The sequence below is a fragment of the Kogia breviceps genome, chromosome 11 (assembly GCF_026419965.1).
Source record: "Kogia breviceps isolate mKogBre1 chromosome 11, mKogBre1 haplotype 1, whole genome shotgun sequence".
NCBI lineage: Eukaryota > Metazoa > Chordata > Mammalia > Artiodactyla > Physeteridae > Kogia > Kogia breviceps.
Genome location: NC_081320.1, coordinates 11,757,328 through 11,773,907, shown reverse-complemented (window position 1 = coordinate 11,773,907; position 16,580 = coordinate 11,757,328). Strand labels below are relative to the sequence as shown.

Here is a 16,580-nt window from a genome sequence, read left to right as displayed (position 1 = left end):
GGTCCTCCGATTTTACGGGGTCGACTTGAAACCAATACCGTGGAGCGAATGGGCCAGTTTAAACCTGTGCAGAGTCAGAGCGTGGCGGACTCGTCCGGCCTCCTCTCTTCCACCGCCTCCTCCCACATCCCCCTTCCGCGAGACGCCAAAGGCGGGAATCCGTTCCACGCGCAATTCCACGTGCGACCTCTTTGGCTCTCATTCGTGCTATTAGGGCCGGCCGAGAGCGATTTCCCTCTCTTCCCTTGACCGCTTTGCGATCCAGTGCTGATGCAGACCCTTGGGGTGACACTCAGCCGGAGTCTCGGCTTCAAGGAAAAAGCAGTCGGGCACCAAACTGACTGCTCTCTACCCAGCTCTGAAGTCGAAGGCTCATCACTGAGACGGTCAAGCGGTGGTCCGTCCTCTCTACCCACTCCCCGCGTCGTCTGGACTGGAGTCTTGAGCCGGGCGGGCCGGCGGGGTGGGAAGGCGGAGGTCCGAGGGGGCTTCCAGCCTTAAGATCCTTTGAGGATCTGTTAAGTCCTATGAAGTACTTATCTCCCCAGAATACGGATTTTATCAGGGACTGCCTGCAGCTGTCTCTCAACTTCATCTTTGGTGTGTTGTGTGTGTGTGTGTCACAGCTGTATTCTGTATTGAGGTATAATTTACATGCAATAAACTACACACATTTAAAGTGCACGTTGATAAGTTTTGACCTATTTATACACCCATGAAGCCATCACCACAATTAATGAATTAATTCACCACTCCCAAAAGTGTCCTCCTTCCCCAGTTTCACCTTTACCTGGGTCAGCTGGTAATTTTCACTCCTCTGTCGCTCCCCCACCCCCATCCCATGCCGTGTGGCTTGCAGGATCTCAGTTCCCGGACCAGGAATTAAAGCGGCCTGGCAGTGAAAGCCCTGAGTCCTAACCACTGGACCGCCAGGGAATTCCTCTTATATCACTTTTAAAAAGTTATCTTCTGTTTCTGTCTTATGTTGACATCATCAAATCTCCCAAGATCCGTGCAACTGTGACCTAAATTCTGCCTTCTCTCCTTTTACAACGTCTGCTTCTTTTAAGGAAAACTCTTCCTTCACTCCCTCTCCCTTGGTCAGGGTCTCCTGGAGGGCAGGAGAATGCAGGGAATGATGGCAGGAGCAGTCATTTCCATCAGCATACAAACTTGCTGGAAAAGCTGTTAAAACAAAAAAACAGCTCACTGATCTCTTGTCCCTTTTCAGTTACCACAGGAATTCTCCCCTTCAGAACACAAAAAGCATCGACCATCCTTACTATCTCTCCACTGCTTTTAAGGTTCATCCATGTTTTAGCATGTATCAGTACTTCATTCCTTTCACCGCTGAATAAGAATCCATTGTATGGATACATATTTTGTTTATCTATTCACCGGTTGATGGACATTTTGGTTGTTTCCACCTTTGGCTGAGTAATGCTGCTAGAAATATCCATGCACAAGTTTTTGTATGGGCATATGTTTTCAATTCTCTTAGGTATTACAGCTAGGAGTGGAATTTCTGGGACATATGGTAACTCCATGTTTAACTTTTTGAAGTACTGCCAAATTTTTCCAAAAGCAGCTGTACAAGTTTACATTCCCTCTAGCAATGTATGAGGATTCCAGTTTCTCCATGTCCTCACCAGTATTTGTTATTCTCTGTTTTTTAAAAATTATATCCACCCTAGTACATGTGTAGTATCTAATTGTGATTTCTGTATTTCTCTAATGACTAGAGATATTGAGCATATTTTCATGTGTTTATTGACCATTTGTATATTTTCAATGGAGAAATGTCTTTAGATACTTGGTCCATTTTAAAATTGGGTCGTCTTTTTTATTGTTGAGTTGTCATACTTCTTTGTATTATTTCTATACTACTTATCAGATATATGATTTGCAATTATTTTTTTCCCATTTTGTGGATTATCTTTTACTTTCCTGGTTGAGTCCTTCGAAACACAAAAGTTTTTAATATTGATGAAGTCGAGTTTATTTTTTTCCTTTTGTTGCTTGTGCTTTTGATATCATATCTAAGAAATCATTGCCTAATCCAAGATCATTAAGGTTTACAGCTATGCTGTCTTCTGAGTTGTGTTTTGTTTTTGTTTTTGTTTTTTTAGCTGCAACTCTTACATTTAGGCCTTTGACCCATCTTGAGTTAGTTTTTGTACACGGTGTGAGAAAGACATCCAACTTCATTCCTTTGCATGTGAATATTTAGTTCTAGCACCATTCGTTGAAAAGACTATTCTTTCTCCCATTGAACCGTCTTAGCACTTTGTCAAAAATCAATTGATCATAAATATGATGGTTCATTTCTGGACTCTCAGTTCTATTGCCTTGATGTGTATGTCAATTCTTATACCAATACCATACAATCTTGGTTAATATAGCTTTGTAATAAATTTTGAAAACAGGAAGTGTAAGTCCTCCAACTCTGTTCTTTTTCTAGGTTGCTTTGGCTATTCCTGATCCTTTGTATTTCCGTATGAATTTTAGCGTTGGCTTGTCAATTTCTGCAAAAAAGGCAGCTGAGCTATTTGATAGGGATTATATTCAATCTGTAGATCAATCTAGTGTCTATATTCATCTTAACAGTAATTATCTTCCAACCTATGAACATGGAGCGTCTTGCCATTTATTTGGGTGTTCTTTAATTTCTTTCAAAGATGTTTTGTAGTTTTTGGTGTACAAATGAACTTCTTGTGTTGAATTTACTCCTAAGTATTTAATTCTTTTTGATGTTGATGTAAATGGAATTGTTTTCTTCATTTAATTTTCAAATTGCTCATTTGTAGGGTCTAGAAATACAATTGAATTTTGTATATTGATCTTGTTTCTGGCAATCTTGTGTGAACTCATTTATTAGATCTAACAGGTTTTGTGGATTTCTTCGGATTTTCTGTATGTTAGGTCTTGTCATATGCAAAAAGAGATAGTTATATTTCTTCCTTTCCAATCTAGATGCCCTTCCTTCTTTCCTTCCTCCCTCCCTTTCTTCCTTCCTTCCTTTTGAACCCTTAATCCAATGTTGAATAGAAGTGGCAAGATTAGATCTTTGTTTAATGCTTGATTTTAGGGAGAAAGCTTTCAGTCTTCCACCACTAAATATGATGTAGTCTGTGGGTTTTTCCAAAGATGCCTTTTATCAAATTGAGGAAGTTCCCATTTCATTCCTAGTTTTTTGAGTGTTTTTACGAAGAAAGTGTTGTTTTGTCATATGCTTTTTCTGTGTATATTGATACGATCATGTGGCTTTTATCTTTTGTTCTATAAAAAATGATTATATTGATTGAATTTTGTGTGTTAAATGAATGTAGACTTTTTAGGCTAGATCCTACTTGATCATGATGTATACAATAGTATATACAGACAGTCCCCAACTTACAATGGTTCGACTTATGATTTTTCAACTTTACAGTGGTGCAAAAGTGATACACATTCATTAGAAAACTTACTTCAAATTTTGAATTTTGATCTTTTCTCGGGATAGGGATAGGAAGTATGGTAGTCTCTCATGATACCAGGGAGCAGTAGTGAGCTGAGCTCTCAGTCAGCCAGGCAATCACAAGGGTAAACAACCAATACTCTTATAACCATTCTATACCCAGACAGCCATTCCATTTTTCACTCTCACTACAGTATTGAATAAATTACATGAGATAGTCAGCACTTTATTATAAAACAGGCTTTGTGTTAGAAGATTTTGCCTAACTGTAGGCCAATGTAAATGTTCTGAGTGCATTTAAAGTAGACTAGGCTAAGCTATGATGTTTGGTAGGTAAGATGTATTAAATGCATTTTTGACTTATGGTATTTTCAACTTACAGTGGGTTTACTGGGACATAACCCATCATAAGTCAAGGAAGATCTATAATCCTTTTTATATGTTGCTGGATTTGGTTTGTTAGTATTTTGTTGAAGATTTTTTCATTTCTATTCCTAAGAGATATTGGTCTGTTGCTTGCTTTTCTTGTGATATCTTTGTCTGGTTTTGGTATTAAAGTATTAATAGTGACCTTATAGGATGAGTTGGAAAGTGTCCCCTCCTCTTCTATATTTTGGAAGAGTTTGTGAACAATTGGTGTTAATTCCTCTTTAAACATTTGGTAGAATTAACCAGTGAAACTATCTGGTCCTGGGCTTTTCCCTGTGAAAATATTATTTATTATTAATTCAATCTCCTGTTAGGTCTATTCAGAATTTATCTTCTTGAGTTAGTTTCATCAGTTTTGTGTCTTTCTAGGAATGTGCCCATTTCATATGTTATCTAATTTGTTGGCATATTATTGTTCATCGGGTTCCCCCATAATCCTTTCTATTTGTGCTGTAGTAATGTCCCTCTTTCATTCCTTATTTTTTCTTGGTCAGTCTAGCTAAAAGTTAGTCAATTTCGTTGATCTTTCAAAGCACCAACTTTCGGTCTCATTGATCTTATCTATTGTTTTTCTATTCTCTGTTTCATTTATTTCCACTCTAATCTGTATTATTTCTTTCTACTTACTTTGGATTTAGCTTGTTCTTCTTTTTCTAGTTTCTTAAGGTGGAAGGTTAGGTTACTGATTTGAGATCTTTTCACAATATAGTCATTTAAGGATATAAAATTTCCTTTAGGCATGGCTTTAACTGCTTTCCATAAGTTGTGTTTTCTTTCTTATTTATTTATTTATTTATTTATTGGCTGTGTTAGGTCTTCATTGCTGCATGCAGGCTTTCTCTACTTGCGGTGAGTGGGGGCTACTCTTCGTTGCAGTGGGCGGGCTTCTCATTGCAGTGTCTTCTCTTGTTGCAGAGCACGGGCTCTAGGCACACGGGCTTTAGTAGTTGCACCACGCGGGCTCAGTAGTTATGGCTTCCGGGCTCTAGAGCGCAGCCTCAGTAGTTGTGGTGCACGGGCTTAGCTGCTCCACGGCATGTGGGATCTTCCCGGACCAGGGCTCGAACCCGTGTCCCCTGCATTGGCAGATGGATTCTTAACCACTGTGCCACCAGGGAAGCCCTGTTGTGTTTTCATTTTCATCTCTCAAAGTACTTTCTAATTTCCCTTGTGATTTCTTTCCTTTGGCATTTTTAACTTCCACATACTTGTGATTTTCCCAGATTTGTTAATGATTTCTCGTTTTATTTCATTGTGTTCACAGAACATATGTAGTTTGATTCCAATCATTTTTAATTCACTGAGGCTTTATGGTGTAGCATATGGTTTATTCCTGAGAAAGTTCCATGTGCACTTCAGAAAAATGTGTATTTTGCTATAGTTGGGTGGAGTGTTCTATAGATATTTGTCAGATCTAGTTGGTTTACATTGTTTTCTGTTCTTGTTGATCATCTATCTGTTATTGAAAATGGAAAATTGAAAGCTCCAGTTATTACTGTTGAATTGTCTATTTCTCTTTAGTTCTGCCAGTTTTTGCTTCATGTATCTTGGGACTCTGTTGCTAGGTGCATTTGTTTATAATTGTTATATCTCCTGATGGATTGATCTTTTTATCATTATAAAGTGTCTTTCTTTGCCTGTAATAATTTTTTTTTTCTTAAAGCCTATTTTGTCTAATATTAGTATGGCCACCTAAGCTCTCTTTGAGTTACTGCTTGCATGGTATATTTTTTTCCCATCCTTTTACTTTCACCTGTTTGTGTCTTTGAATTAAAGTGTGTCTCTTGTAGATAGCATAGTTTGATCATGGTTTTTTGGTTGTTTTTTTTTTTTTTTGATCCATGTTGCCAGTCTCTGCCTTTGGATTGGAGTGTTTAATTCATTTACATTTAAATGAAATTACTGATAAGGTAGGATTTGTGTCTGTATTGTGCTATTTGCTTTGTAAATGCCTCATTACCTCCCCATCCCTTCACTACTGCCTTTTCTTGTTAAATATATATTTTCTAGTGTAACATTTTAGTTCCCTTGTCCTTTTTACTATATATTTAAAGTTATTTTCTTAGTGGTTAATGTGTCTTGGTGTGGATCTCTTTGAATGTATCCTACTTAGTTTATTGAACTTCTTGGATGCATTTTAATGGTTTGCATCAAAGTGGGAAAGTTTTTGACCACTACTCCTTCCAATTTGTTTTCTGTCCCCTTCTCTCTCCCTCCTTTCTTTTAGGATTCCTGTTACATATATGTTGCTGTACATACATGTTTCTGGAGTTCTGTTCATTTTTTTATTCATTCATTTTTCTTTCTGTTCCTCAGACTGGATGATCTCAATTGAATTCAGATTCACTGATTCCTTCTTTTGCAAGCTCAAACCTGCTTTTGAACACCTCTACTGAGTTTTTCATTTGCATTATCATACTTTTCAATGCCAAAATTTCTTTGTTCTATTTAAAAAACAATTTCTCTCTTTAATGATATTGTCTCTCTGGTGACACATCATTCTGTCTCCTTTAGGTTTTTTTTTTTTAATGTATTTTATTGAAGTATAGTTGATTACAATGTTGTGTTGATAACATACATTTCTTTTTGGCAAAAATAGTTGGGTCTTTTTTATTCAAACTGATAATCTTTATCTTGTGATTAGACTGTTTACATTTAATGTGTTTATTGATTTTGTTAGGTTTGTGTCTTTCATCTTGCTGTTGGTAGTCTGTTGGTCCCATTTAGTCTTAGGGAAAACGTAAGTTTCCTGCTTTTCTGCCTTCTTTTGGATTGAGTATTTTTAAATGAATCCATTTTTATCACATTTGTTGGCTTATTAGCTATAGCTTTGTCTCCTTTAGTTCTTTAAACATATTTTAAATAGCTGAATTAAAGTCTTTAGGTAGTAAGTCCAATGCCTGGGCTTCTTCAGGTATGGTTTCTATTGACTATTCCTTCTGTGGGCCATACTTTCTTTTTTCTTTGCATGTCCCAATAATTTGTGTAGAAAATCGGAAATTTTTAATAATATGATGGGACTTTGGAAACCAGACACTCTTCCCTCTCCAGGGTTTCTTGTTGTTCTTTATTTAGTGACTTTTCTGAACTAATTCTGTAAAGCTTGTATTCTTTAGTGTGTGGCCACTGAAGTCTCTGCTCAGTTAGCTTAGTGATCAACTAATGACTGAACAGAGATTTCCTCAAATGCTTAGAACGAGTACACCTCCCAGTCTTTGTCACAGGACTGTGTGTGTGTTGGGCATGCCTTCATGCTCAGGCAGTTTACAGCTCTGCCTTAGTCTTCACTTCCTGCTTGTGCAGATCTTCCTAGTCAGACAGAGATGAATGCTGAGGGAATTCAGGTCTCCCCTGGGCATGTACACAGCCCTACACCTGTGCGTGGCCTTCCATATTTTTAGGAATAAGTTGAAACTTTTCAAAATGTTTTATGGACATCTCATTCCCCATCTTTCCCTTCTAAATTTTTTGGTCAGCAGCTTCTTTATTCCAGCTGCTAAAGCCATCTCAGTAAGTTGAGATGTTAAACAATTGCTGCTGATTATTTTTAACAAATGCACCTAGGGAAAAGGCTGCTCACACTGGGCACACTCTGAGACAGGTCACATAAAATAAGCCCTAAGATGGGGACTTACATAGAAGTCCTTAGTGAAGTCTTAGTAAGGACTTCTTGAACTTCTAGCTATTTGGGGAAGGAACCTCACTTCAGAAGCCCCTCTACCTCCATGGTTTTTTTTTTTTTTTTTTTTTTTTTTTTGCGGGCCTCTCACTGTTGTGGCCTCTCCCATTGCGGAGCACAGGCTCCGGACGCCCAGGCTCAGCGGCCATGGCTCACGGGCCCAGCCGCTCAGCGGCATGTGGGATCTTCCCGGACCGGGGCACGAACCCGTGTCCCCTGCATCGGCAGGCGGACTCTCAACCACTGCGCCACCAGGGAAGCCCTACCTCCATGTTTAAAGCACACATAACTCCTTCACAACCAGGGGTCTCACCTCACAATCTGCAGCCTAATTCAGACAATACACATGACATGTGAGACATGATGGACTGGATTTTGGCAGCTGAAATTGTTTCAATGCTTCACCCTAGAGCAGCTCATCACAGTTTCAAAGGACAATCTGCTGGCTTATGTATTGAGTAGCATTCTGGGGTCAGCAAACAATGGCCACATATGTGCTTGTTTTGGTATGGCCTGTGTGCCAAGTTTTTTTGGCTTTGTTTTAATATTTTTTAAGAGTTGGGTGAAAAAAAAAGAAGAATATGCAAAGGGGAACCAGTTTGGCTTGCAAAGCCTAGAATATTTACTACCTGGCCCTTTATAGAAAAAGTATGCCTACCTCTGGGTAACAGAATCATGCATTCAAATAACCAGTGATATCCTAGGACAGTCAACACTCACGATAAGATGACAGAACCAAAGGGCAAAGAAATGCTTGAAATATGATTCCTTTAATGCTCCAGGCATTTTAAACATTCATAAAATCGCCTTGTTTCAGAAGTCATTTCCTCCTAGGTACAGATTCTGTGTCCAGGATCAGAGATAGTTTTCTCCATGGTACCCATGTGCTGTGGGGACCCACTCTGGCATCTAGTCTTCTCTGGCAGAGTCCCCACCACCCACAGCAGGGCTGGATGCACCCCCGCTTGACACGACCTCAATTCTTAAGGGCAACACCCTCTGTAGCATCACTGCTGCTTGCGGGTCCTGCGGATACCATCCATTTCCAGCACTACTAGATGTCCCAAGTCTGGGATGATCACCCTGAGGCATTCGTGAAACATCACGTCAGCTGGTAAGTCCACCAGCACCTGCTCCACTGCATCAGACAGACACTGAGGCACTTCCACGTCCTGGGGAAGTGGAGTTTGTAGTTACCACGGGAGTCCAGAGGGAGGGAAGGGGATTTTCTCTCAATAATTCATTTATAATCTTAACACATACTTAGCAGATTTATAAATTCATGTCTGTTTATATTTGCTGACAAGGCTTCACAAACTGTTTAAGTAGATGAAAGCACAGCTGAGTTTCCAAAGGCCGTGATGGGGAGCAAAGAAAAAGCTTGGACGGCACTCAGCACTGGCTGTATCACATCAGCATCCGGTCATTCTTAAAGGAATGCCCAACCTTCTAAAAGGAATTTTTTTGAAAAGCCCTAAACCTTATCTGATTCTTCCAAGGTAATAATGTGTTTGTCCTTCCTTCTCAATCAGCGGTTCAAGCCATCTCAAAGCATGCTGATGCCCGAGGTTCTGACTTAATGGGTCAGGGGGGAGGGAGGGGGAGGGTGTGGATACCAACATTCTTCAAAAGCTTTCCAAGTGATTCCAGCAAATAGCCAGCATTGATAACCTTGGTACTAGAGGTTCTCCAGCCTTCCTAATCTCATGTGTCCTCACTAAATGCCCTTGAGGTAGTCCCTGGGTCAGGCAACAAGTCCTCCCATGAGATAAGAAACTTAAGGCACAGAGAGGTTCACGGGCTCCTCTGATGCCGTGCAGCCAGTGACAGAGTCAAGCTCAGAATCGACGCCTCCAAGAACACCACCTCCTTCCCCAGCAACCGGAGACGCGAACACAGATTACAGGTAGGAAGACTGACTGGGGGCGAGGCATGACCACCCATGTCAGGGATATCATGCAAGGATACGGAACAGTTCTGAGCCAACCATTCCACCTGCTCAGAAATAAATGCATAAAATAGATACTTATTTGAAACCATGCGAGGAACGAAGCAGAATTTTCTCTTTAAAGCCTTCCTTCCCTCACATATATTGCTATTGATTCAGGTTTCTTAGAAAATCCATCCAGATCCACAGACTTCCTACACCTGTACTCTTAGCTCTGTCACCATCGAGACACCGTAAGAGAAAATTCTCGAATGTCCCTGCAACTCAGGTCCAAAAGATTACGAATCTGCGTTCGCATGTGATAGCACTACAAAAACCTCCACGCTTTCCCCATCACCCTACACTTTCTGCGTAGGTGAGCACCTCACCATGATCTGCTCAGAAGCCCCCAGCACTAACCCATTAGCTGTGCTGGGCCTTCACAGTTCCCTTAACACTGTCTTACTTTGCTCTGGATGGAAACTTCATTATCTATATATTCTGGGTAACCGCCCGCACGTTTATTTTGTAATTCCAAACACTCGGGAGGGCCGAGCCAGCTGGCCCTTCCTCCACTTCAGCCCGGACATAACACTTTCACATCCCACACGCACTGCTGCAGCCATTGAATCATTTCCATCATGATTCCTTTATTCACTGTAAGCTCCCACAGCTCATGATGTTTGAGGTGCTGCTTTTTCTTCTTTGTAAAAAAAAAAAAAAAGTCTCCCCTGGCTGCAGAACTCTTTTCTGGTGCCAAGTAGAGACGAATAACGGAGCACACACGTGCCAGAGGGAAGACCCCCGCTGTGCCCCGGGGAGGAGGGAGCCTGTTCGGTGGGTCTGCCGTGACTCCCAGCGCCCCGTTCACTGATCTTACACTGGACACAGATGGCATACGGGGCTTCCTCTCGCTCGTGACAGGGCCTCCTGGAAAGTCTGCAGAAAATCCGTCCCGCCTGTGAGTAGAAACTACATCGAACGGGACACCGTTAACCTCTGCTGACTTAAGAGATGCTGAGTGCAGCTCTGAAACCTCATCTTCCCCATTTTAAGAGACTCTCTCCCACTCAGGCGAGACACACACTGATTCAGAGCCTCTCCGTGATGTCGAGAGGCACAGCGGGACGGAGAATCTTCCCTGGAACAAAACCTGCCTGTCCAGCTCCCACAGACGGTGCCAGAAGAGCAAGAAAAACAGAATGGGGAGGAGCCCCCTGGGGTGGAGGGAAGGGGAATTCTACCCTCTCCTGACCCCTAGAAGGGTTTTTACAAAAGTTAAATCCCCAAAAAAACAGAACGAAAGGGAACTTGGCCAAAGGGCATGTAAAATTCTGGTTAAAACAAAGAGAACTGAGAATCGTATTTCAAAGACTCCCCCCCACCCCCACGCAGCTATTAAGTAAAGCAGGATGTTATGTTTTTTCCTCTCTCATGCTTATTGGATGCTTATGGGTTTGCAGCAAACTTGCTGCTAGGTTTCTAAAACATGCAGAGAGCAGACTGAGAGCAGCATTTGCTGTTTGGTGCCCAGCCCACGCCAACCCTGGCCAGTGACCGGCCAGATGCCCTCAGGACCAGGATGAGCAAACCCCCTGATGGCGTGGCAGCGTCCACAGAGCCCAGCACGCAGGATGGTCGGTGCGCGCTTGTCCAGATGCCTGTGGGACTAGCGGGGGACACACCGGCGACCTCCCAAGTGCTCTCACATCCCGCTCTTGCCCCAGACAGGAGGCTGTAGCTGGGCACAGAGCTAAGGCACTAATGCAGCAGGTGGACAGACACCAACCAGATCCAACGGCTGCCACCCCGGGCAGGAGAGGAGCTGCTCACAGCACTACCTTAGGATAAAAATCAGATTTTTCAAAGGATGAGAACGTAAAATAAGCACATCCCTGTTTTTGTCCCTCAGAAGAATATTCTGCTCTCCCACTGGCGAAATTTGCTGCAGTTTTCGAATCTCGGTAGCAGTGCCCAGAGCTCCAGCTGGGAACCCCTGGGCAAACAACCACTCCTCGGGGAAGCTGCCTTTTCTTCTCCCAGCACCGTCTCTGTGGGTTGTCTCTCTTCCTCCTGTTTGGTTTGATGACGAGCAACTCGGACACTTCTCCTTCCCCCGGGGCAGGGCCCCCTCGTGCTTCTTCCGAGGCATCTTCGAGCACCTCCCTCAGTCACAGCTTGATGAAGGCGGCCGGCTGGGACGGCTGCTGCCCCGAGTCGGGGGGCGGGAAGAGGCTGGCGATGGCTATGTCCACAATGCCCTGGCACAGCTCCGCGTAGAGCTTCCTGAAACGGGTTCAAAGAGCTATTACTGAGGTTGCTCATCGAAAGTGCAAGCGAAAAGTCAACGCTTTTTCTCCAGGATCTGCCCTAAAAATTCCACCTCACGTTTCTAAGACGGGTGTCTGCTGACCATACGAATCCTGCAGGAGGTACTGCAGGAAGAGAAAGCAGCCACTCGACAGATATTTCTGGAAGGTCTTGCAGGTGGACAGACAAGACGACTTCCTGCTCGGACTTGAACTGCGGGGAAGACAGGCAATTCCAAAGAGGACGGGGGCCGTCTTGCCTGTCTGGGGGCGGGCACACCTGGAGGCGCAGGCTCTCCCAGGGGAAAGTGCCCACGCGGTGTGGCTGAGGGGCCTTCCAGAAAGACTCCCCGGAGTGACAGCTCGGCCGAGACCCGAAGAGGGAATCACGTCGGCCAGAGAATGGATGATGGGATAGGAAACAGGAGGAAGGAGGGGGAGCCAGACACAAAGACCGAGGGAGAGATGCGGAGAGAAAGGAGGGGAGGGAGGAAGAGAGACTTGGGGCGGGAGAGAACAGGGGCAGTGCAAATGGAAGAAGTGGTACCTGCTGAGGAGAGAGAACTCAGGGCATCCGGGGAACTGGACCATCGCAGTGCGAGGCTAGGGACAAGGCAGGGGCCAGGCCATGCAGGGCTCTGATGCCACGTGCAGGGGTCTGGACTTCAGCCAGAGGCCAACGGAACCACCATAGCAGAAGAGCGAAGGAGGAAGACCTCCCATCCAGTCTCTTCAGAGAAGCGATGAGGCCCTCTAGCTCCCCACTCACTTATTGCCTATAGGATTTGCGCCCGTTTCACATGGCAGCACATGAGGCCCCAGAGCCGGCTCTCTCGGGACTGTCTCTAACCCGGGGAAAAACCAGAGACATATGGTCCAAAGAGGAAACCCCCATTTGGGATGACGCTCTAGGCCTGATGTGCCTTCCCAACTCACTCAAGACACATTTGGAATCCGGGTGGGGGCTGGAGCCAAGGGTAGGCGGCCAGGCCAGCTCGACCTAGAGGAACAGAGGGCTTCACTGCCCTGATTTCCAGAAGATGCTACGTCCCAATCTCCATCAGGTAGGAAATCCTCACGACCGAATTCCCATCCCTCCTGATGCAATGGCAAATCTCTGCTATGAACCTCCCCATCACAGAAACTTTCTCCCACCCCCCCGTCACCTTCTACTGCCCTTGAAGCTGGAACTTGTATGTTCTAACCTCTTGTAAGGCCCTCTGGGAAGAAAGCTCATGCAAAGCCATGCTGCTTCCACTGTCTGTCTCAGCAAGTCCTAACTGCCAGCTGACCTTCATCTTTCCTGCTGGATGTCTGTTCTTCCTTCTCTCCCCTCTCCCCCGTTCCCCAGCCTCTGCCCCTTCTGTCTATGAATCAAGGCCCATTGTCAACGGTTTGGTATGGCCACACCACTCAACCTCCCACTGCTGAAGGGCTAGTGACCAGGAGGCCTGCAAGGGAGTGATAGCGGCTACTAAACCTGGGACTCGGCAAGTCACCAAGAGCCACAACCGTCCAAATACACCGTGTTTGGTGTTTTGTGATGCTTGTCGCTAGCCACATAGAGGAGGCATTTTCCAAAGGGGGTGCTGGGGGGAGGGGGGGGCGACGCAGCTTCAACCTGGTCAACTCATACCTTCCACATTTCTGGTGTAGGAGGTACCTGACATACAGGCAAGAGTGGGCCTTTGAACATCCTGCTCGTTTTCATACAGCAAGATGAGTAAGTCCTATTTTAACATGTACACAACAATGGAAACTGTGCTTCCTGAAATAAAGACTTCCCGGGACTTCCCTGGTGGCGCAGTGGTTGAGAATCCGCCTGCCAGCGCAGGGGACGTGGGTTCGTGCCCGGGTCCGGGGGGATCCCACATGCCGCGGAGCAACTAAGCCCGTGCGTGACAACTACTGAGCCTGCGCTCTAGAGCACACGAGCCACAACTACTGAGCCCGCGTGCCGCAACTACTGAAGCCTGTGCACCAAGAGCCCGTGCTCCGCAACGAGAAGCCACTGAAATTAGAAGCCCGCGCACCGCAACGAAGACCCAACACAGCCAAAAATAAATAAATAAATTTATTTATTTATTTATTTTAAAAAGACTTCCTTTGACTATGCCATCATGTCATCATCTCCATCGACCCTCTCCCCCCATTCGTCCTTTAGGAAGCAAGGACCCAAGAACACTCCCCACTCAAAATCATGCACCTAAAAGACAGAATCTGAGGGACTTTCCCAGTGGTCCAGTGGTTGGGACTCCACGCTTTCACTGCCGACGGCCTGGGTTCAATCCCTAGTCGGGGAACTAAGATCCCACAATCCATGAGGCTCGGCCAAAAAATTGTAAAAAAAGATGGAATCTGTTTCTTTTCTATTACAGCAACTGTAAGGCAGTATGATTCCTATAATAACTAACTGGGCAGTGTCTGTCTCCGTCCTCCAGTGGACTCCTTGAGGACACTCATTTTTACATGTTCCTAAAATCCCCGCTCTTTCCCTGGACCCCACCGCTCGCATCAGGACTCTGAACAAAGGGACTCCAACAGACAGTGAGTGGCTGTGTGGGAGCTGGTGAGATGGAGCCCAGAGAAGACAGTGAACCCTGATGCCCAGGGGTTTATCACCAGAGGCCTCTGTTGGGCTCCAGCATGACCTGATTCTGCAAAGCACCTCAGAGAGCAGGTGGGTTTCCACCAGGTGGGTGGGTGCTACTTTTGGGGAAAGTGGTCACAGCCATTACTCGACACTCCAAATGAACTAAGAAGTTGCTGTTTCTCTGTCCTCCCTAGCCTTCATTCCTTACACGGAACAAAAGAGGCAGATTCACCTTTTCCAATCCAGAGACTGGAGGTCCACCCTTGAGCCAAAGCCCTTAAGAGCAATGGTAAATAAAGGGTCCAACCTCTATGGAAAGTGTTCAGTTATGAGGGCCTGCACCAGATTGTCTGTATCTTGACCTAGGATAGTTTACGCTTGGAATCAAAGAGCTACCCTGGAGAAAAGGAATAAACTGAAACAGAATCACTTTCGCCTACAAGACAGTGGGATTATTTATTACCTTCTTACCTTGTGTACTTGAATGCCTGACTGCATTTTAGATTCTGGTCCTTGATTCACCATCAAGATATGATGGCATCCTTGTCTTTAAACACTTAAAGTTGCCATTTAAACATTCCCAAAGCTCTTCACAGTAAGCAAACAAAACCTCCCTGCTCCCTGAAACCCCATCCTGGCTGATGTGTAAGTTTGGGCCTAATGATAAATAAGGTCTTGCACTGAAGCACCAATGTCACTAGGGAGTATTAGGAAGATAGAAAGATGTCTCTATGTAAATAAAACCTAAGCAATTACGGAGTCAGGTGAGTAAGAGTGTTAACCAGGAACACACACTATGTCCGTCCAACTACTATTTGCAGACTAGGATGTGCCAGGCACGGTGCTAGGTGCTGGGACTCCAAGGACAACAAGAAAAACGAGTCTACTGCCCTCACGGTGCATACATTCTGTAAAGAAAACAAAAATGGGTTGATTTGATGGCAATTAGTGTACAGAAGTAAACTACAAAGGCTCTGGCTGGAGAAAATCAAAGGATTGTTCAAGGCTTGTGGTTGCCAAGGCGGAGGGGAGGGAGGGATGGATTGAGAGTTTGGGGTTAGCAGATGCAAACTGGTATATATAGAACGCATAAACCACAAGGTCCTACTGTAGAGCACAGGGAACTATATTCAGTATCCTGTGATAAACCATCATGGAAAAGAATCTGAAAAAGAATGTCTATATATGTATAACTGAATCACTTTGCTGTACAGCAGAAATTAACACAACATTGCAAATCAACTCTACTTCAATAAAATAAATTTTTTTTAAAAGATGGGATTATTCAGGGAAGGTTTCCTGGAGGTGCCATTTTTTTTTTTTTTTTTAACATCTTTATTGGAGTATAATTGCAGCCTTGGTAAGACTGGGTTGGGGTGGGGAGGGTAAGAGCAAGCCAAAGGCCCCACAGCAGGCAAGCTTCATCAGGGAAACGATGCTCTGGGTGAGGCTGGGGAGGTAGGCGGGGCAGTAGCCTTGCAGGTGGAGGGGAGTCAGGTTTTGGTCTCAGGCGCAGGGAGAAGGCTGGAGAACAGCAGGGCCTGGTTTCCGTTTATCGCTCTGGCTGCTCAGGGGAGAACAGACTCCACTGGGGGAAGAGCAGGAGCGGAGACCCAGTTCACAGGCTCCTTGGAAAAGCGAAGATGGGGCTTCCCTGGTGGCGCAGTGGTTGAGAGTCCGCCTGCCGATGCAGGGGACGGGGGTTCGTGCCCCGGTCCGGGAGGATCCCACGTGCCGCGGAGCGGCTGGGCCCGTGAGCCATGGCCGCTGCGCCTGCGCGTCCGGAGCCTGTGCCCCGCGACGGGAGAGGCCACAGCAGAGAGAGGCCCGCGCACCGCAAAAAAAAAAAAGCCCCAAACCAAAAAAAAAAAAAAAAAAAAACGAAGATGGAGGACGATGTCCGGGAGAGCAAAGGCAGCGGGCGGGGTGGGGCAGAGGGCTGGCGAGGCTGGAAGCAGAACTGACCGAGCCCTGGTGGACAGAACCTGAGGGTCACGGAAAGGCAGGGGCAGGGTCTCGGTCGGGTTTGGGGCTCAGCACCTGGAAAGAGGGGGGCTGGACATTCAGTGAGATGGGTGACTCTGGGCGGGTGGGGTGCCTACTGGACATCCACACACATCCTTGCGGGATGCCGGGAAGACAGGCGCGGATACTGGCCTGGAACTCTGGGCTGCGACGTCATTTGC

At 45.1% G+C, this 16,580-nt stretch overlaps 1 protein-coding gene across 2 annotated transcripts in view; it reads right to left on the bottom strand.

Moving 5' to 3' along the window:
* Positions 1-8,316: 8,316 nt before the first annotated feature.
* TTL (tubulin tyrosine ligase) overlaps positions 8,317-16,580 on the bottom strand; it is a 33,852-nt gene continuing 25,588 nt past the window's right edge. For both annotated transcript variants that reach the window (XM_059079099.2, XM_067007237.1), the window contains exon 7: positions 8,317-11,778. In XM_059079099.2, coding sequence (XP_058935082.1) covers positions 11,664-11,778 — 115 coding nt within the window. In that variant the 3' untranslated portion in view covers positions 8,317-11,663. The remainder of the gene's footprint in view (positions 11,779-16,580) is intronic.